Source organism: Electrona antarctica (assembly GCF_951216825.1).
Source record: "Electrona antarctica genome assembly, chromosome: 19".
NCBI lineage: Eukaryota > Metazoa > Chordata > Actinopteri > Myctophiformes > Myctophidae > Electrona > Electrona antarctica.
In genome coordinates, this window is record NC_136800.1 from 12,304,354 (window position 1) to 12,326,208 (window position 21,855).

At 42.0% G+C, this 21,855-nt stretch overlaps 1 protein-coding gene across 2 annotated transcripts; it reads left to right on the forward strand.

Moving 5' to 3' along the window:
* Positions 1–6: 6 nt before the first annotated feature.
* Positions 7–20,311, forward strand: tgs1 (trimethylguanosine synthase 1). 2 transcript variants are annotated; one of them, XM_079529858.1, is made up of 16 exons: positions 7–606; positions 2,029–2,099; positions 2,185–2,333; positions 2,727–2,802; positions 3,270–3,413; positions 5,132–5,701; positions 6,812–6,938; positions 8,356–8,442; positions 11,612–11,792; positions 14,122–14,381; positions 15,434–15,600; positions 15,835–16,026; positions 17,556–17,702; positions 18,507–18,723; positions 19,476–19,554; positions 19,970–20,311. In XM_079529858.1, the coding sequence occupies exons 1-16, from the start codon at positions 467–469 to the stop codon at positions 20,078–20,080; spliced, it is 2,718 nt and encodes a 905-aa protein (XP_079385984.1). In that variant the 5' UTR covers positions 7–466; the 3' UTR covers positions 20,081–20,311. The 2 variants fall into 2 exon arrangements, with proteins under 2 accessions (XP_079385984.1, XP_079385985.1); XM_079529859.1 differs by having other exon boundaries at positions 15,853–16,026.
* Positions 20,312–21,855: the final 1,544 nt, after the last annotated feature.

Genomic DNA, 21,855 nt, shown 5'->3' on the forward strand with positions numbered 1-21,855 from the left:
CCTGTTCCATCCGGAAGGTTTTAGATGTAACACAATCAGGAAGAAGCCGCGCCATCCCATCAGCCAAGAGGATTGTTTTGTTTATACAATGTTTTATTTTCTATTGGAGATACTAGCTATTAATAATAATTGTTAATTCAACTCTAGTTTAAAATAATGTCTGTGAGTTTAAGCTAGACAATCATGTTTTAAAATCGATACAGTTTTCCTTCTTTCAAGCTGGCTAAAAGTGGCATTGTTGGCTACAGTGCGTTTGTCCCTCTGGTGTATGGGATCTAAGTGACTACGTTTCTGCACGTTTTATCATCGTGGTCGTGGAAACGTATACTTTGTATTTTACAGTTTGTGTTTCTGGAGGAAGAAGCATCTATTTGTTTTCCAATGAGAAGAAGTCACTGTGACTGCTCACTGTGACTCGTGTCAGACCTGAAGACATTCAAGACAATCAGATGAAGTGAATGATCAGATGAGCAACATGACGATCGATTGTTGGAGTAAATGGGACGTGGTGGCTGATATCATCTTCAGCCAGAGGAATAACCTGTCTGGTGATGATGGGACTAATGTGGACAGTGTCCACTGCCTCTGTTCCAGGGCCTTTGTGCAGTAAGTTGCTGGTTGATTTAACATTGCTTTCTTGCACAATTTAACACTCTTAAGATTGTACAAAATGGAACCAATAAATGGACCTCTTAATGGTGCATTTGGTTCAATTTGTACACTCACTTTACTCAGAGTTACATCTATTATAGCCTTGGATCAAGACTATCATACATGTATTATTTAATCAAGTCTGACTTTAAGTCTGACTCGATAAACTACTTCTATGACTATGCTTGTCTTGATCCAAGGCTAGCCTAAGATTTAGATGGATGTATTTTATTTTCAGAATCGATAAAATACATCTACAAGACTACAAAAGAGATCTAAATCTTAGGCTAATCCAAGGCTAGGGTCTATAAAGTATAGGTCCATTTGGCCCCCTGAGGTTCATCTCTCTCAAAGTTTAAAATCATGAATAATTTTATGTATACAGGAGTTCCATGCATGCTAGCCCGTCTCCGGACCCCCCGGGTTGAGCTCCTTTGGACCTACCGCGTAGGGTCCGGTATCACCGGCTTCAAGCGACATGGGATGCAATCTGATTTACCCTGACTTACCCCTCTGCTGCGGTGTGGGTGTCACGCTGACATATTCAAAAAGAAGCATATGAACGCTATAGGAGACAACGAACCTTCTGACCCCCCCCGCGAACGGCTCAGAAGCCGTTAAGTATTTGTAATGTTTGTACGACCGTTTTGGCAGCTCTGAAATTCTCTCTTGTTGACATCCCATTGTACCGCCTCCAGCCTCTCGGTTGGCTAGCTGCGCCTCCCTACGCGCCTCGTAGGCGCAGCTAGCCAACCGAGATGTCAACAAGGAGGGACCGAAGAGAGAATTTCAGAGCTGCCAAAACGGTCGTACAAACATTAAAAATACTTAACGGCTTCTGAGCCGTTCGCGGGGGGGGTCAGAAGGTTCGTTGTCTCCTATAGCGTTCATATGCTTCTTTTTGAATATGTCAGCGTGACACCCACACCGCAGCAGAGGGGTAAGTCAGGGTAAATCAGATTGCATCCCATGTCGCTTGAAGCCGGTGATACCGGACCCTACGCGGTAGGTCCAAAGGAGCTCAACCCGGGGGGTCCGGAGATGGGCTACATGCATGCATGGACCAAATCAAAACACTGAAACACTGAATTCAAAAGTAGATGACTCCATCCTTTTATGTAGACAATAGCACTCTATAGTGTACTGTATATGTATAGTTTCATTATATAGATATTCCTCATACTTCTTAGCCGAAGTATTCATGATGATTATTTTGATGTATTTGATGGTATTACCATTTTGTTCTTGCTTACTGTCAATCGCTCTGGATTAAGAGCGTCTGCCAAATGCCTAAATTGAATCTTGATGATATAATCAGTGGTGGATTAGCCTTTAACTCCTAACCTGACTCTGTGCTCTGTGTTTCCCTCTCTTTAGGGACCGAGAGTTATATCGGTCTGATAATCGATACCTTGTCTCTGAGCTGCCAGAAACCGACGGGCCCCAAGGTTTGTTCCAGTACCAGAATAGAGCTGTACTGTAAAAATTGTAAAGTGAACAGTTTCAATGAGTTTCAACATGTTCTGTTTGTAGATGATGATCTTGATGACTTAGAAGAAGATGAGGAAGAGGAGAAAGAAGAGGAAGAAGAGGAAGAGGTGGTCTTAGACGAAGAGGCCCAGCTGATGGTCAGCATGGGTCTGCCAGTTGCCTTCGGCAGTTTATCTGACCAGAAGAAAGCTGTGAGTAGCCATTCTAACTATTGTACTACAAAATGATGGAGAGATTCTTGATCTCAAACTGCAGGTGTCTTCTAACATAATTAATACTCACCCAAAATATGTTATGTTATGAACCCCCCCCCCCTCTCCTCCCCCCAGACCAGTGGTTCTCAATCCTTTTCATGTCAAGGACCCTCAAATTGACACTAATAAGCCCACAAACCCACAAAGCATTTCTATTTATATTGTAAAATCACTTTGAGAACCAATGCCCTAGAATATTACGGTACTTTCATATCAGTGTTATAGGGAAATGTGTTTACATTCAAGTTTCACAGTTTCTGCATAGCTTTTGCGTGGATGGATAAAGAGTCTTTTATTATTGAGCTAAAATAAGTATGATTTTTTTCACAGAGGACGAGATCAAATAAGAAGACAGCCAATGACTGCCACTGGGCAGCATCACCAGAAGAGGATGAGTCTGATGACGGTAATGAAACTGCTACTATATTTGGTCCACAGTTCTTTAGCTATTATATTGGTGTTCAGAGATCTCTTGAGAGCTTTCACAGTATTGTCGAAAAGTAAGCTTGAGAAAAGTTCTTTACTGATTTAAAAACAATATTCAGGTTTAATATATACATGAATTTGTTATTGAGGCTTATCAAGCCAAAGATTGAAAATACATTTCAATACATTTAACATTTCCCCTAAGTTTATAGACGTAACATTCAGCAACGATTTACATGTTTATTCATACAGTGGTGGTGTTAAGATGTTGCCACAATAGTGTTGAGGTGGTTGGACACTGGACAGTATAGTATATGCAGTCTACGCATGCACGCACGCACAATACCGTATATACTGTGTGTACTGTGTATACTGTATATATATATATATACATTCACAATTTCACAGGATGCCATTTTGACCTTTTCCCTTTAATAATTTTCTTAGCTGAAACCCACAAAGTGACTGATCCAGTGGAAGAAGGAACTGGAGAACATGTAGAGAATGCGGGTGGTCAGGATGTGGAAGAAATAACTGGAGAACATGTAGAGAATGCGGGTGGTCAGGATGCCGGCTGGGAAACCTATTGGAGTGAGTAAGAGAACTATGAGCATGCTGGTAAATGACCGGATAGTGTGTTGACCACAAATGCAATGTCCCCACTCCGATTCCAGCTGAAGACTTGTGTTGCCTGTCTTCTACCCCCTCTCTGCCCTGGCTCAATTTCATGTCTTTGCTGCAGTGTAGCAAATCGCTACACTGTAGGGGTGTCAAACTCATTTTAGATCACAGGCCTGATTGGGCAAACTACGACTTCAAGCAGACAGGATCAGTCGGTCCATGCGACACGGACATGCTCCCACAGCTTTCATTATATTTGTTTTTTCCCCCCAACCTGCTCTCTTACGTGTCTCTGCTATAACTATAAAGTGTTTCACTTTACAAATGGGTGCTGTTGGGCAAAAAAACGTGTGTCCAAAACTGTTACTTTTCAGATAATGGGGTGGGGGTTGGGGGGACCTGTGTTCCAACTTCCAATGGATCCAATGTCGTTATTATTCAGTCACAAGCTCTTGGAAAATGTTTCATTGGTTCAATATTTATAAAACCCACAGACACACTTTCACTTAAGAATTTCAAAAATAGCCCATCTTCAAGTGTCGCGACACGTTGTGTGAACTTGTAGATTGGCTATTTTTGCTACTTTTGTGTGACTGACACTGTAGTATGACAAACTAGGTCATTACGGTACTCATTAATTTATGAAAAAAACTAAATTTGGTTTCTTATGAGAAGAGTGCATAGCAAGCATTACTTCTATGATCGTTCATAGCACCGGTGTAGGGTCCATTGGGCCATGCCCCCCCCCCCCCCCCCGCGATGCTAATTTTCCCAGTGAATCATTTGATCCACGCTACGCGCCTGGTTCATGGGCTACTAGAATGTTGCGATGATGAAAAAAAAAACAGCACTGTTGTGGCTAAGATTGTTTTGGTAGTCCCACCCGTTCCATTAATAAACCATTTAAAATTGAACATTAGCAGACGCAAAATGTGGAACTAATGAAACAAGTTGTAAATGTAGGCTACATAACTGCACCTAATTTTAATTGGCCAGACCCGCTTCCAGCAATCAAACCCAGACAATGAACACAATTAGCCTCTAATTAGGGCCAGAGCACCAACTTATTATCCACAAGCTCATTACCTGAGACCCAAGAGACGGTTGGTGTAGAAGAGAAGGCCTCAATAAATATTTCACTTGTATTTTCGGTGATATACCATATTGTGATTACCTCTGGTTGAAAGAAAACAGAGTACTGTTTCAAAGAAAACAGAAATGATCAGAGAGAACAACATCAGTCACCACAAGTCACAACCCTTGGATATTAAGTTTAGTGTGTTTGTGCGCACGCGTGTGTGTGTGTGTGTGTGTGTGTGTGTGTGTGTGTGTGTGTGTGTGTGCGCGCTTGTGCTAGCCTCGCAGTGGCCAGATGCGAATCGGCCGGTGGCAAAAATAAATTGCCTCCGGCGACAGTGTGATACGAGTCTGGCCAGGCTACGCTCGTGCGCCCTGCCCCATACCCTTAATTGAGTGGTCTGTGGAACATGTTTTTTTTTTTTCATCCTATTTTTTCTAAATATTCATCTATGTATTTTCTAGGATAATTCTAATGAAATGTTGGACCTCTAGTTTAGAGGTGTGAGATAAATGATAATACAAAATTACATATTGAAGGAACTGCTGAGTGAGGCACAGGTTTGTAGACAAGTTCTTGGTTTCAGAAATGTCCACTTTAATATCTGCAGGTCAGCAAGGAGAAGCTCTACTATGGCAAGGCTGGCTAGAGAAACATCCAGAGATTCAGACGTCGTCATCCGGCAGCTACCCTGAAATGATTACTCCTCCCTGGGAAAACCCAGACACAAAATCCGCCTGGGAGCAACATGCTACGGAGACCTACTACAGCTACTGGGAACAGTATGCGTACTGGTCATCTCATGGCTGGACAACTGACTGCTCCGGCAGCAGTATACCTGCTAATGGAGAAGGACCGGTGGAAGGAGATATGAGGGCAAACGAAGACGAGCAACGGGATAGAGATGCTGAAGTTGAAGGAAGGGTAGGCGAAAAGGATGGAGCTTTATCTTGCGATGTCAGGGATTCATCCGAGGTTCAGTCGGAGACAGACGGGAGCACCTTGATTGGTCTGCTTGGTGAGATGAGCCTTCGGTCAGAGGTGGTTGACGGTGTGTGTGATAGCAGAGGGGGGCAAGAGGACCATGTTTGTGGGACCGGCGATGATGACCCTTGTGATAGTGGTAAAGGTCAGAAGAGGACTGCCACCTCCTCGAGGGACAGCACTGCAGAAAATGGAGGTAATAATAATCAGACAAATATACTTCTGTATTGAATAATTGAATAACCCCTGATTGAAAATGTTATTCAGTTTGTAGAATGGGTACAGTTCAAACGAAAGTACAGGCCAATACAAAAACTGCTGTGAGGATAAAACCAGAAAAAGCACTAAGACTTGTTTACATCAGGGTCCTCCATTTTCAATTAATCAGAACATTTTAAAGACGTACAAATATACACTTCTCTGATAAATGGGAAATCATATATACAGTTAAAGAAAGTTAAAAAAAAAAGGGAAAAACGTGTACATTATGGAAAAATAGGGGGGGGGGGGTTGAAGGAGTCTAGGGATTCACATTTCTTAATGGCTGTTGGTAGGGCGTTCCACATTTTAGTGGCATATATCCCCTTGTTTGAGCCGAATCTGGGTTGTACGTGGTATGTTGAACTCCCTCTGGTGTTGTGATTGTGGACTTTGTTGAAGTACACGCATGCCTAAAGCTTAGTAGTAGCTTTATTATCTTAATTTCCCCCCCCCCCCCCCCCCCTCCCCCCACATAAAGGTTTCATGTGGTGTAGTTTCAACACTGCTGAACACATGTATAAGTATTCCCATGGAGGACAAGCATAAACGGTGTAATTTGTACAAACAACTTGGAACGCAGGAAACCATTGAAGCCATTGACCTCAACCAACTCTGGCCACCACCTCCTGGCTCCTGGATAAATCCCCCTGAATATTTCATGACGTCTAGATCAAAAGGCATCTTACATTCAATGAATGGAGCATGTGGTGGTAGCTCATTCATATTTAATAGCTGAACCTAATTTCAGAATCACAACAAAGGCGGAGAGATGGAAAAGGAAAGAGAGGGAGGTATAAAGAGAATAGGTGCAAAAAAAAAAGGGGATGGTGGTGGACATGCAGGTTGGCTTGTCACAGCAACACACCCTGACAGGCATTTGTAATGAACACCATCAGCGCGAATTGAACATTTCTAATAACTGTATTGGAATAGAAATGCCCGCACCAATCCATCTGCGTGATTCAACTTTCATTTCACCAATGATCAACTCATGTAATGAGATTTGTTCAGGCCAGGGTGTAACATCGCTGACGTGTAATCCTAGATTCCAGGCTGGACGGTGGCTGTCTAGGCAATCAGAATGCTTCAGAAGACCAGAAAAGGTTTAATGATGAAGATGGTGATGGTGAGGATGAGCCACCGAGAGGAGGTCAAGCTAAACTGAAGAGGAGGTGAGCAGTATATTATTATATCATGTCCACATGTACATTATTTTTTCGTGTGTGTGTGTGTGTGTGTGTGTGTGTGTGTGTGTGTGTGTGTGTGTGTGTGTGTGTGTGTGTGTGTGTGTGTGTGTGTGTGTGTGTGTGTGTGTGTGTGTGTGTGTGTGTGTGTGTGTGTGTGTGTGTGTGTGTGTGTGTGTGTGTGTGTGTGTGTGTGTGTGTGTGTGTGTGTGTGTGTGTGTGTGTGTGTGTGTGTGTGTGTGTGTGTGGGCGGGCTGAATGACATTTTTATACTGCATGTATTGGGTCATGGAATTGTTTCCAGCAACATTAGAATGGATTAATGTAATGTAATGGAAAAACGACTTTTAGTTAAGCATACACTTTTTGCCCATTAGCTGATAATCATGCAGTATATTGTTTACTGGAATGCATTACATTACATGCACTTACCTTTTAGAGCAGGCTTTGGCGTACCGTGAAAAACATTTACAAAAACATTAGTTTGCCTGAAGAAATCCTCGTTTTTGGTCAAAGCATTTTGCTTGTTTATCCTCAATGCATTGCATGCTGGGGGAAAAAACTATCATTTGGGCTTTTTGAGTGCACAAATGCTTTCTTTGGCCATTCAGGACGGGAACCCCTTTTGGTTTTTTAAGCATTATGTTATACTTTAGCCATTGAAAAATAGCAGATCTACAAGTTCATAGCGCGGCACTCAGTGCTGCGCTACGACCTTGTAGATCTGCTATTTTTGAAAGTTTGTGAAAATGTGGCGCAAATCTTTCAATATATTTACTTTCAGAGCGAATGTTTTTAACTCAAATCTTTGCTTCTGGGGGGGTCCCTGGAACTACATATTTTCAGATGGGGCCCGGGGTCCGCGGCCAAATATACAGATAATTCTGGGGGTCCTTGACATGAAAAAGGTTGAGCACCACTGACATAGAAACAACATTAGGAGCCATTTCTTTTTTAGAATCGGCCTCAATTATTGAAAACATGGCTTTTGTCAGCAGTCAACCAATGTGCCCTGCTGTCCCCATCAATGATGCTCCTTTCTTCTTAATAATCAATCACTGTATTTAACTTTTAAATGTACAGTAGTACAAATTAACTTCATGGATACAATGAAATAGGAATTTAGCAATAACGCATTGGCTTTTAAGCATTGTGGGAAACCATGATAGTTTTCTCAGTAGGAACATAAACAGCCGTATCATCTTTAAATTGATTGATTGATTAGTTTATTAGACAATGTATAAACGGCAACAAAATAGACAATCAAACACTGCAATCAATTCATAGACTTGACATGAACAATAACTACAAGATTCAATATAGATAAAACAATAGCTATTCACAGGATGTTCTCGTTTCAGCACAGATTGTGTTAATAAAGACATAAATGTTTCTTTTCCTCTAGCCATGAGCTTGATGCGGAGGAAAACCCTCAATTGTCCAAGGAGGAGGCTTGGGATAAACTGGGACTTAAATGCAAACAGGACCCTCTGTAAGTTTGATAAATTGATCATCTTCACTGCATTCTATTTATTATTTACTGAACAGAATCCCTTTGTCTGCTTTACTACTGTATATACACCATGATGATTAGATTCACAGGGTACATTACGTGTCTACATTTTATTCACAGTAGCCATAGCCAGTGAATCCTTGCTTGATTTCTTCTTTCGCTATTTTTGTTTTCTTATCATCTTTTGTCTTTGCCCCCTCCCTCCCTCATTCCTTCCTCATTTCCTTCCTTTTAACTTCATATTTCTTTCATTCACTGCTTACTTATTTGCCTCCCTCCTTCATTATTGCCTATGTTCATCCTTGTTTGACTTGTTTCACATTTAAGTATTTGCACAATTGAGCATGCTGGTGGCGTGTAGGTCAAATACTCATCAACAGCCACATTCCCAGTAGCAGTGCCTCCAACAAACACAATTGCAGTGTTTGCGAGTTGGAAGGTGGCAGCCTGGCAGGGTGCTTGTGTCCTTATCGCTGCACTAGAGACTCCTACTGGTCCGATGAGGCATGTGGTCAGCGGGGAGGTGAGCTGGGGGAGATAATGCACTAGAGACTCCTACTGGTCCGATGAGGCATGTGGTCAGCGGGGAGGTGAGCTGGGGGAGATAATGCACTAGAGACTCCTACTGGTCCGATGAGGCATGTGGTCAGTGGGGAGGTGAGCTGGGGGAGATAATGCACTAGAGACTCCTACTGGTCCGATGAGGCATGTGGTCAGTGGGGAGGTGAGCTGGGGGAGATAATGCACTAGAGACTCCTACTGGTCCGATGAGGCATGTGGTCAGCGGGGAGGTGAGCTGGGGGAGATAATGCACTAGGGTGTGTAGGATGGGTGACAAATTCCAAATGTACTTTGTCAATGAATTTAGCTTTCTCTCTCCATTATGTCATAAACTATAGTAAAACCAAACCAAAACAGGGCGGCGGTAGCTCAAATTTTCTCAAATTTGAAAGTACTATATTTCTAAAACTATGAAACATTTCAAAGATTTCTTTTCAGGCAAACATGTCCACCGTAAGATGAACCTAAATAGGTTTGAATGGGGTTTCTAGGTGTAAGTATGTAGGACTAGTAGCATGCCAAAGTTTGTGCTATTGCCATTGAGAATGCATTGGGCGTTTAAGTTAAATAACTCCGAAACTACAAATCATTTCAAAGTAAAAAGTTCCAGCATGTGTCTCCACAGTAAGCTGAATTATAAAAAGTGTGAATGGAGTTTCTAGGTGAAAGTGCTTTTTTTACATGCCAATATCTGCCATTGAGCCCCATTGTGAATTTCTCAAATTTGAAAGCACTATATTTCTAAAACTATGAAACATTTCAAAGATTTCTTTTCAGGCAAACATGTCCACCATAAGATGAACCTAAATAGTTAGCAAAGTTTGTGCTATTGCCATTGAGAATGCATTGGGCGTTTAAGTTAAATATGGAGGGGACATATTTTGACAGCAGAAACTGCCTGTCATAATTTCTCCCTATTCCAAAGCCCCCCCAGCTACATTATATATTTAAACTATTTTCAGCAATGGTACACTTGTGGGTAGATCTTGTTGAGCTGGTCATTTTGAAAGTAGATCTCACGTCATAAATGTGTGGGCACCCCTGCACTAGAGACTCCTACTGGTCCGATGAGGCATGTGGTCAGTGGGGAGGTGAGCTGGGGGAGATAATGCACTAGAGACTCCTACTGGTCCGATGAGGCATGTGGTCAGCGGGGAGGTGAGCTGGGGGAGATAATGCACTAGAGACTCCTACTCGTCCGATGAGACATGTGGTCAGTGGGGAGGTGAGCTGGGGGAGATAATGCACTAGAGACTCCTACTGGTCCTATGAGGCATGTGGTCAGTGTGGAGGTGAGCTGGGGGAGATAATGCAAAGCACCGTGCACTTTTAGGCTCTCTGGTGAACCACCTCGCTGTGAAGTGAGAAGAAGCAGCTGGCGACTCCATTTGTGTCAGAGGAGGCAGATGGCGTCCCCCCCCCCCCCCCCCCCCCGGCCGACAGTGGTGCTTGGCAGGGACAGGGACCACATAGGGGGATTGACAGTGACTAAACTGGAAGAAAGAAAAGGTCAATAAGTTGTTGATTGACACAATGCATTGAAATGAGTCTTTTGATGAATCAAATGCTGAATTTGAGACTTTTAGATTTTAAATGGAGGAGATTGATTGCTTTTAATTAATAGGCCTTTAATTGACTGTAGTGCGGTCATGTCTTTGGTTCTTCTGGATACGTATGCACTGCATGGGCTACGGCTATACTACTACTCCAGTCAACTTTCGTAGTAGTACACACGGTAAAGTAAACCGAAAGCAACTTACCTGGTTTCACAGTGCAGTACAAACAAATGTAATCAAAGTCACTGCAGTCATTTTCAAATAACAAGACCTATTGGAACAGTGTATACCAGGGGTGCCCATAGTGTTTTGGCTTGAGAACTACCAGCTCAACAAGATCTACCCACCGTAAGAGGGCTTTCGAATAGCACCGCTGGTGTAAAACAATCAATCAAGTCACCTTAATTCAAGTGGTTGTGCCAAAAACAGGATATTGTTTTCCCTTTTTTATATTTTTAGGGGAATGTCATGTGATCTACTGTTATACTTGGGAAATTGGGCCAATGTTTTAATACAGTGTACAAAACCACAAATGCACATACCAACTGTAAATTCTAACACACCACCACCTGAAAAGTATACTGTATAAAGAGCTGGCTCCTGTCCACCTCTTGTCGGAGCCCTGTGTAGTGGTGGATGGGCATCCCGTGTCGACTAGACGCTAACGTCCCGAAGAATATTTCCTATTTTGAATAGTGTAACTAATCCCTGTATTTGTTTGTGTGAATGTACTTGTATAACAGTCTGTTCATAGTACTGTTCATACTGTTAACCTCAGGGGAGCGGTACAAGTATCAAAGCCAGCACAAGTATACTGTTTTCTCCCCCAGGCTGTAAGACTTCTAAACAATGATGTTTCTGTGGTATTACAGCCTTGTATACTGATCTGGGTTTTGGTTGGTAAATGGTTTAAGTTAAGTTGTTATTTATGTACTGTTAAGCTAAGGTTTTCACAGTGCATGTTCGGTACTTGTACTGTACATGTACATCCTTGTGACAATAAACATCTTGAATCTTGTATGCATCAACAGGTTTGACAGCGTGCTGCGGTTTAAAGGCAGTTCGACACAGAAGTGCCAGCCCCGCGGAGGTAATTCGTGGAGAAGCAGGAAACACGCGGGAAACCGAGGAGCGCACCGCGGGAACAAACACATCTTTTTCACAGACGACGAACACAACACACAGCCACAGATGAACACTACCGTCCAGAAGGTATATATTACCGACTGCCTTGGCACAGCTGTTGTGCTGAAATGTATTGTTGAAAGGGTACAGACTAGAGCAGGGGTTCGCAACCTTTTCAGCCTGTGTGACCGCCAAAATGATCATATTTGAACTGACGAGCACTTTTTTCCACCAAATATTGTGAAAATAGCAGATCTACAAGCTCACAAGGCGTTGTGAGCTTGTAGTTATTGTAACCATAGGTCGCAGATTACTATGAACCTGCGTCACGCCACCTTATATGGTCGTCAGTCCGTCACGCCTCGTGACACGCTCCATATATGGCCGTCTCCATATAAAGATCACGACACTGACCTCATCAAACCCTGGATAGCCATACAGGGAGAAGACTGGATCATTACCTAGATCTGCATATATGGAGCCTGCCAGCAACTCTACATCTGACCTCAAACCCTTAGATCTCCATATATGGAGCTGACCAGTTCTGACATTCCATATGTTGATCCTTCCCCACCTGTCCTTCCTCTTCGATGTCTCGCTTTTGACTGATACCTGTCCATTCAAACTCTAGACGGGCCTGCCCCAAAGTTATTAGTGCAGCCGCGCCCGGCAGCCGGCGAAAACTAGAGTTCTCAACAGGCCCGAAAATTCTCTTCTCTTCTCTTCTCTTCTCTTCTCTTCTCTTCTCTTCTCTTCTCTTCTCTTCTCTTCTCTTCTCTTCTCTTCTCTTCTCTTCTCTTCTCTTCTCTTCTCTTCTCTTCTCTTCTCTTCTCCATTTGATTGTAATAGGCATTGCTCAGCATGTTTGGCTCAGTATACTTGTTAATGTCACTCAACTTCCCTCAAAGGCAATAACATGCACAAAATACACAGTGCATGCACATGTACACATATCCTCTATACACACATCGACACATTGTCTTCACAGACAGGCACGCATGTACACACACACGCATGCGCGCATAGGCCCCAGACGGTGTGACCTTGGCATAACAGGTAGACAGGCATACACATTTTTATTCATGTGCTGACAGTGCAGAATAGGCTTTTTTATCATTCCACAGAGGGAGAAAATGTAATGAAATGTCTCACAAAGTTCCCTCCTCCGTTCTGTTTGATTCAATCAGATTTGTGTTCCCAAACTTGTTTCGCAAGGACATTTATTGCTAATCTACGTGTGCGTATGCGTGTAGTGTAGATTCTACACTACAAACCAGCAAAGGATGTCTTTAATCCATTGAGACCTGGAACGCATCCATGTCATGTTAGCGTTTAACCACATTAACCATTAACCCATTTTGGGTGGGAACCCCTTTGTGTTTTAAACATTATGTTATAATTTAGCTATTGAAAAATAGCAGATCTACAAGCTCATAGCGCGCCACCGAGTGCTTGTAGGTCTGCTATTTTTGAAAAATCGTTAAAATGTGCCTCAAATCTTTCCGAAAATTGTCATGATTTAGAAAACTTTTTTTTTTTTAATTTCGACGTCAGGCCTGAATGGGTTAACAAGTTGTTTTTTAATCGTCACAAATGGAGTTACAGTCGCAAAGCATTGGTGCAATTTCAATTATCATGACCCAACTTGGTTTGTACAACCAACTCTGACCATGCCTGGCTGGAATACATTATTTTGTATTCTTTTCAAATCTAACGAAAAATGTTAGAAAATGTGTTACCCAATGATGCGAGCACATGCAGTGAACCTTGCATACTCTGCACAAATGTACTTGCATACTAATGGTAGGTGGATTTATATTTCCCTAACCAAATTGAGTACACAGTTACTGGATTCAGACAATTTTGGATGACATTACATTTATATATTTCCACAGTTCTTGTTCAGATGATTTCCCCCCTAAATGTGGGTGGTTGTTGTTGTTGTTGTTGCAAAATGCAAAGGTTGAGGAAATGTAGTTTTCCTCAGCAACCTCAAGTGTAAAAAATCAATTCAAATCAGTCAAATATTTTCTTTTGTATGTTGGTACAGAATTCATTCTCTTTTAAAGAAAGATTCTTAATGTTTTTGTTTGTTTGTAGTGTAATAAAAGATAATGGAAGTGAATTAATATAAGTTTTTATTATGGATCATTAGAAAGTACTTTGTTTATTAGTCACACAGTGAGGGGGAATTAAATCATGTATTGGAATCGAGATGCATCGGAATCGACTCATCATGTACCTAGAGAGTTCCGCCCCTAATGCAAATACACACACACACTGGCATATTCTTCTCTCCTAACATGCAGATGTACATTAACAATAAGCACACACACACGCTGTCACATTGTATTTCTGTATGTCTGAAACACGCTACGCAAATATAGTTTGACTTGGTCTGTTTCTTTTTCCTCAGGTGCAGAGCTTTCTCCAGAGAGTGGAGAGCGAGTCGGAGATGCTGGCGACACCACGGGATGACCTCCCGTGTGACACGTCCCTCGCAGGAGATTCACAGCATGTCAAGGACACAACCCCCAGTAATCCTGCACTGGAAGAAGTGCCAGAAAACGAGAAGGAGGAGGAGGAGGGGATGTTAATGGAAGAGAAGAAGGACGAGGTGGAAGAGCATGTAGTAGATGGAAGTGTGGAGTTGGAAGAGTGCCCGTCCAGCTCAAGGTTGTTATTATTAGTTTAATTTGATTTAGTTTTGACTTTTTTCCGTTTACTTTTGAAGTGGGTGGGTTTGCTAGTTTAGTTTACTTTTCGTTTTTCAAAAGGCTTACTTTTAAGCCCTAACCACACCAAAGAAAGGGTCACTCACTATTCAACTCCTTGGGTCCAAACGGTTGCGAGGAGTTGCATGGTGACCCTTTGGTGTGGTTTGGATGATGCGCGTCAACGTGCAACAGGACATATCACACCACTGGGACAACGCTAAAACCGTCTCGACCCTTTGGTGTCGTTAGGGCTTTAGTTTTATTTTTGTTAGTTTGAGTATTAGTCTTAGTTGTTTTGTTATATAGTATAATATAGGTAGGGTAATCAGTGGAAAGAAAAATCACACCCGTGTGAAGTGACTAAGGGGCGCTCAGCTCATCATCATCGTACATAATCATACATCATCTCATTCCGGCCAATCAGAATTTGCGTCCTCCCCTTGTTTGTGTTTACACAAACACTCAAAATTGTCCATTCATTGTCAATGGCATTTTGACGTTTGTTTTGGGACAAAAAATGGGTTACATACACCAAAAGCTGGACATAGGACACACAATAGTTTGTGTCAGTTTTTGGTGTGTACAGCCTTGTTTTTAGTTTTTATTTCAGTCAACACTAAACTGTGCAAAATCATATATACACACACACACACACACACACACACACACACACACACACACACACACACACACACACACACACACACACACACACACACACACACACACACACACACACACACACACAGTAGATGGCAAGCTTCAGTCATAGACCTTCAGACATGAAAGAAAGCTTGCTACAGTATCTATATTGATTTTGCACAGTTTTGATGTGCGGAGCCTCCCTTTATTTGCTCATTATGGCTTCATTTTGACTCCAGCACCTCACCCAAGTCTACTGGCAGATGAGTGGTGTTTTTACACTATTCTGTCTATATCGGTTAACTAAAATGTATTAATTATTATTGTGTTAGTTTTACTTAACCATTAATCATAAGCCTGGTCCAGCAGCATAGAGACCAACGATGGGAAGGACACCCAGGACAAAGTCCCTGCAGGGACACCCCCCGTTACTGTGCAGCAGGAAAACGAGGAGGAACGCGACAAATTCAGGAGGGAGGTTTATTGTCTGGACATCCCAGACTACCTCCTACCTGACCAACCCAACACACATACTGGTGAGTCCTAATCCAGTGGTACAGCTAATCGAGAAGCGGGTTTGATTGCGATAATTTTTGTAATTTTTTTATAATAACACTATAAATCGATTTGGTCTAATTAACCATTTAAATCCTGTAATCCTGGATGTGCATAAGGTTTTCCCTCTATTTTGAAGGAGGTAAACTTTAATGTTTATCAATAGAGGCCTTCTATATCTGAATTAAATCCCTGTTCCTGGCGTGTTACATTAGAAAACCCCCGAACTGTAGAGCCGAGTGTGAAGGATGCCACTAAGCGGAAGAAGAAAAGAAAGAAGGTGCGGAGGAGGGGCGGGTGTGGTGAGATGCCGGCAGAAATGGCTGCAGAGCCTGAGCTCGCTAAATACTGGGCCCAGCGCTACCGGCTGTTCTCTCGCTTCGATGAGGGCATCAGACTGGACCACGGTGAGTCCACTGGATCTCTGAACTGAGAAACTTTGATTCCTTTACACTTGACTCTGCAACAGAACTGCTGTCTGGTTTATGTACAGTACAACCAAACAGCAGTTGTCCATTTTATTGAAGTAAGGAACAAACGACAATTTTAAATTTTTAGATAAAACCTAGTTTTCTGTACAAATTGGCTTGTAACAGTATCGCATATCTGCTTCAAGAGGCTCTGCTTCCTTTTCCCTTACAGACCAGTTGACTGGGAGCAGACTTTGTTCTGCACTATTGCTCCTAGTCAGGTTATGTTGCAGTGACATTGAGATATACTGTGTCATGAAATAGACTGACATCATCTCTGCATGGGTCTCACCGACTGGTTTGCGTGTAGTGATATTAGTGTGCCACCCAGTGGTGTTAATGTGCATTACACATCTCCACAGGGAAAATGTCTTCTAGGGCCAACCCTCGGGGGTGCGGGATGGATGACCTACAAGAATGTTACTGTGTCACTCTACAGTGACAGCAACTGCCACACATACTATGCATGCACACACATCAACTTCAAATTGTGACATAGTGGCTGCAGATATGCCAGGTTGAGCTATGTCATCAATGCTGAAAGACAGCATTTCAGTCTCATATTCACTGTTATGAGTATACTGTATGCACATATGCAGTATTGGTGATGGATGTATATTCATGCACTACATACTTATTACTAATTATGATATACTGTAACTCAGCCAGTCCCTATTAACTATTTTATGGTATCTTTTTATTAACTTTATTCTTATCTCTCTACTCTCACCTGTACCTATCCTGTGTTTCACAGCAGCTACAATACAGTGATAATTGTGCACTTTTTGCCAGAGGCTCTATTTATAAAGTTAGATTTGTCCCTGCTCACTAAACAAGAAAGTAATCATTGGATAGAACAAATATTTAGCCAACCGTATATAATAATTGGTGTCCGTTGTGTTGGCCTATGGTAATATGGTATTTTGTTACTAGCACAACTTAGGCTAAGATTTAGACTCTCGTAGATGTATTTATCGATTCTGAGTCTGACATTTTCAATCTACGAGAGTCTAAGGTCTCATAACCAAGGGGTTCTCAATGTATTTGGCTGGGGACCCCCGGAAATGCTTTGGCCATGTCTCGCGATCCAAGATGGATGACAGATGACAGTGGATCAAAACACTTTTTTAATTGAAAACTACGGACCTACGGGTTTTAAACGCAGGGCGCAAGCCGACCTGAGAAGCCGGGGAAGCGCCTTAGATTTTGCATTTGTACATGTAGAGGACAATTATAGGTCCTTGAGGAAAATCCTAAGGACATGGGTAATGAGACCCTAGACTCTCGTAGATTGAAAATGTCAGAATCGATAAATACATCTACGAGAGTCAAAGTCTCAAGCTAAGCACAACTCAAATCTACTACCTTTTTTTATTTTTCAGTCGTACTATATTTTTCTGTAATGACCCGTTTGTGTATAAACCAGTTTAGGAAACACATCTCACATGTGAATCATGGCATTTCAGAGGGCTGGTTCTCCGTGACACCAGAGAGGATAGCGGAGCATATCGCCCTGAGGGTGGAGGACACATTCTCCGACGCACATCTGCTCATAGATGCCTTCTGTGGGGTCGGAGGAAACGCCATCCAGTTCGCCCTCTCCGGAAAGAGAGGTATGCCCAGGCTGTGTGTGGGTGTGTCCTTAAAGAGAGGTATGCCCAGGCTGTGTGTGGGTGTGTCCTTAAAGAGAGGTATGCCCAGGCTGTGTGTGGGTGTGTCCTTAAAGAGAGGTATGCCCAGGCTGTGTGTGGGTGTGTCCTTAAAGAGAGGTATGCCCAGGCTGTGTGTGGGTGTGTCCTTAAAGAGAGGTATGCCCAGGCTGTGTGTGGGTGTGTCCTTAATCTATTCTGTTTTATTAGGACCCAATATGAAGTGCCCTTTGACCTCTACTTCCAGGACCTAATTTAGGGTTACAGTTGGGTGCCACCGATATTGTCCCTTATCATTTGACCCATTTAGGCCTGACCTCAAAATTTAAAAAAATCCTCCAGTTTTCTGAAATAAATATTTTCACGATTTTTCAAAAATAGCAGACCTACAAGCTCGTAGCGCGCCACTCGGTGGCGCGCTATGAGCTTGTAGATCTGCTATTTTTCAATAGCTAAATTATAACAATGTTTAAAACACCAAAAGGGGTTCCCGCCCAAAATGGGTTAACTGTCCTTTTGCGCAGATCATGCAAACCTCAGCAAAAAGAAAAGGACAATATCGATGGCCTCCAACTGTAAGTGCTCATTTGTTCGATGTCATACAGTTTGTTGCTCAAGTCAGTCATGTAATGAAGTATAAAGTAGGTTTTGGGGGCGTAGTGGAGTGAATGAGGTCATTGGTAATACACAGAAATGTTGTGGATTCTGTGCTAGGTGATCATTATTTTTTTGTACTTGTTCTTGTACTTGTTCAATTTATTTTGCCAGTCCTGGCCATTGATATTGACCGGGAGCGTTTGGACTTGGCACATCACAACGCCACGGTTTACGGCGTCGCGGACCGGATTGATTTCGTGCAAGGGGACTTCATGCAGCTGGCACCGCGGCTCCGCGGCGACGTGGTCTTCCTGTCACCTCCATGGGGCGGGCCAGACTACTTGACCGCTGACGTCTTTGACATCCAGACCATGATTGACCCAGATGGATATCCTTTAAATGTGTTGATTGATTGATTTATTTAACGGTTTGCAAATTGTACAGTGGTACAATTATACAATGATGCTAAAAGGATAACACAATAAGGCCTAATGGATTGTTTCCATTGTGGTCCTGTGTATTCAATTCATCAATTGAGATATTGTGAGATGAGATTAAATTAAATACATTAAGCTGATCATCTCACCTAAACGTTTTATGTTCTATTTTATGTATGATATATGAGATTAGTTTAAACTATAGAATGAGATAGAATAGATGATATCATACAACTGTACTGAACCAAGAAGGTGAATTTGGTTGTTAAAGCTGTGAGGAACAGCATTATAGCATAGAAATCAAGATAATTATCACAACAATGTACGTACACTACACATCTCACCAAAACCTCTAGAATTCGATATAACAGATGTCCTATGTGCTGTGAACAGGTGTACGTAAGGTGCAGCTTCAAACCTTTAGATTAGATATAACAGATGTCCTATGTGCTGTGAACAGGTGTACGTAAGGAGATATAACAGATGTCCTATGTGCTGTGAACAGGTGTACGTAAGGTGTCCTATGTGCTGTGAACAGGTGTACGTAAGGTGTCCTATGTGCTGTGAACAGGTGTACGTAAGGTGTCCTATTTGCTGTGAACAGGTGTACGTAAGGTGTCCTATGTGCTGTGAACAGGTGTACGTCAGGTGCAGCTTCAAAACGGTCCGTTACGGTGGGATTGTTGTCCTTAACCACTGACACTTTTGAAATCTTCCGGTTGTCCAAACTGATATCAGACAACATTGTGTATTTCCTGCCTCGGAACGCCGACATGGACCAGGTTTGTGTTTGAATGTGTGCTTCTGTGGGACAGTTGACAATTTAAGGACTTTTAAGACTTTAAAAAAAAGACCATTGCTGTATCAAAAGTAATCAACAAAACTATACTATTAAAATCTGGTTAAACATTGGCACAATTGTCATATAATATAAGAAAAATGTAATGCCTCAACTTCTTCATTCTAAGTGCTTGTCAGGGGGGGGGTTCCTCAGTTTAAATAATATTATTTTGGGCGGATCCCCATCTTAAATAGTATTATTTTTGGGGGTCCCCAGTTTAAATATAATTATTTTGGGTGGTCACGGCCAAAAAGGTTGAGAACCACTGAGATGCAGTACTGTTCTGTATGTCCTGTATGTCCACGCTCCTCTGGATAAGAGCATCTAATTACTGTGTGTTTGTTACTGTGTGTCAGATCGCCTCCCTTGCCGGCCCAGGAGGAAAGGTGGAGGTGGAGCAGAACCTCCTCAACAACAAGCTGAAGACCATCACTGCATACTTTGGCAACCTCATCAAGTCTGAATGATAGAAAAACAACACCAGTTGATTTTCATCTGCTTTCTTGCTGGGACCCAATGTAATGAAGTTGTTTGTCCACAACCTTTTCAGAACATGGTGCACTTTTTTTGTCCCCAACCTCTGTCTTGAGAGATTACTCTGGCCATGATTATCAGTTTTAATCGATTTTTATTTCTTTTCCACTTTTCAGTGTGTAATTTTATTGTACTTTATATCTCATTAAAAACATTTTTTTGTATTATGTATTGGTCTTTTGCGTTGACACGTTTACACATGAACATGGTCTGAGCAAGACAACAGGTGTCTTTATTGTTCTTGTAACAAGACAAAAGCTAATTGTAGTAAAGGTTGCAGCCATTGTGTGGCATCATTCACTCAGAAAACCTCTTGTCACATTTGTTCTCTCAGAGACAGGTTTGTTTTCACTTCGGGGAAATGGCAGTCTAATGCTGTCCACATCAACTATCTGTGTTTTCACCGACCAAAGCCCTGAGAGATGTCAGCGATCGCGGCTGCTCCCAGGATGAGACCCTGAGGGAGACACAAGAACTCAGCTCTCTGAAGGTTCGGCTCATTAATATCAAAGCACTCTGCTCAGGGAATGACAGCTTAATGCTGTGCACAGCAACACACGCTGGCTCTTCTGCCACAATTTGGACATGGAGGCCTCTAGTTTTGCTCTATTTAGACAGCTTGTCTTAAATCATTCTCTGTAAAACTTCAGGTCATATTAACACTCTAACTTAAATTGATTAGGCTACATATTTGGGTACAGCAGAGTGAGCACACCAAAGCCACATTATAAAATGGCACATAATGCATAAAGAAAAGCTTTGTGACTCAGACAAACCTTTTCATGTCAATGATACCTAAGTTAATATGTACAGTATGTGCATGGCCACGGACCCCATTTGAAAATATCTTTGTGCTGGCGGCCGTCATACAAGATTTGTGTCAAACATTGTGTATTTTCATTCCTTTCATGTCCACTGGCCTACGCACCTGTGCATACAGTATGCCTGATTTATAGGTGTGCGAAAGCTTTTTCATACAGTGTCAAAAACATTAAAATGTATTACATTCTTTTTTTTTAATAGCAGATCCACAAGTTCACAACATGTGGATCGGTATCAAATAGCCGAGATACTCTATATATGGGTTTAAACTTTTGACCCCACTATGAGACATAATTCATAATTCTTTTAGAGGGTTTTTTTTAGCTGGGGAGCGATTTCATAATGCGTCTCAGGCCAATGTTTGTGTGGTAAAAAATGTATGAGAAGTTGCAGCAATTCCTACATTTATACAGGAAGTATGTGAGGAGTCAGGGTTAGGACAATTACTAACAAAATACATTTCCCACAAACTATTCAATAATGTAATTCATCAATCATTACTCTTGGGGTAATTTTGGTTATCTCTAAAATACCAAATCAATACTCATATGTTGGTGTTTGCGTGTTGAAAATACAGTTGGGCAGGCCTGGAGCAAAAGGCAGAATTAGATGGTTCCAGAAGGCACTTCTTGAATCAATCATGAATCCTATGGTCGATATACAACAACCTTATTATTGATAGACGCTGCACTGCACAATTCACTCACAATGCCATTTCTTTACACGGGTGGTAAAATTTGCCAGACAATAATGTTTTAGAACATTAGGAATGTACGAATGTATGCAGATATAATTTATCAGAATGTGCCCATTTGACAGGATGGCCTGTTCATTTGAATTCAAACTTTTGATCTACAATTAAAATATACCTACTGTAGTTTCTCAA

Coding starts and splice junctions, on each gene's coding strand:
- tgs1 (XM_079529858.1), top strand. CDS start 467: ATGAGCAACATGACGATCGATTGTTGGAGTAAATGGGACGTGGTGGCT. Junction 5,702..6,811: donor CAGCACTGCAGAAAATGGAG/GTAATAATAATC, acceptor GTGTAATCCTAG/ATTCCAGGCTGGACGGTGGC. Junction 18,724..19,475: donor ACCATGATTGACCCAGATGG/ATATCCTTTAAA, acceptor AACCACTGACAC/TTTTGAAATCTTCCGGTTGT.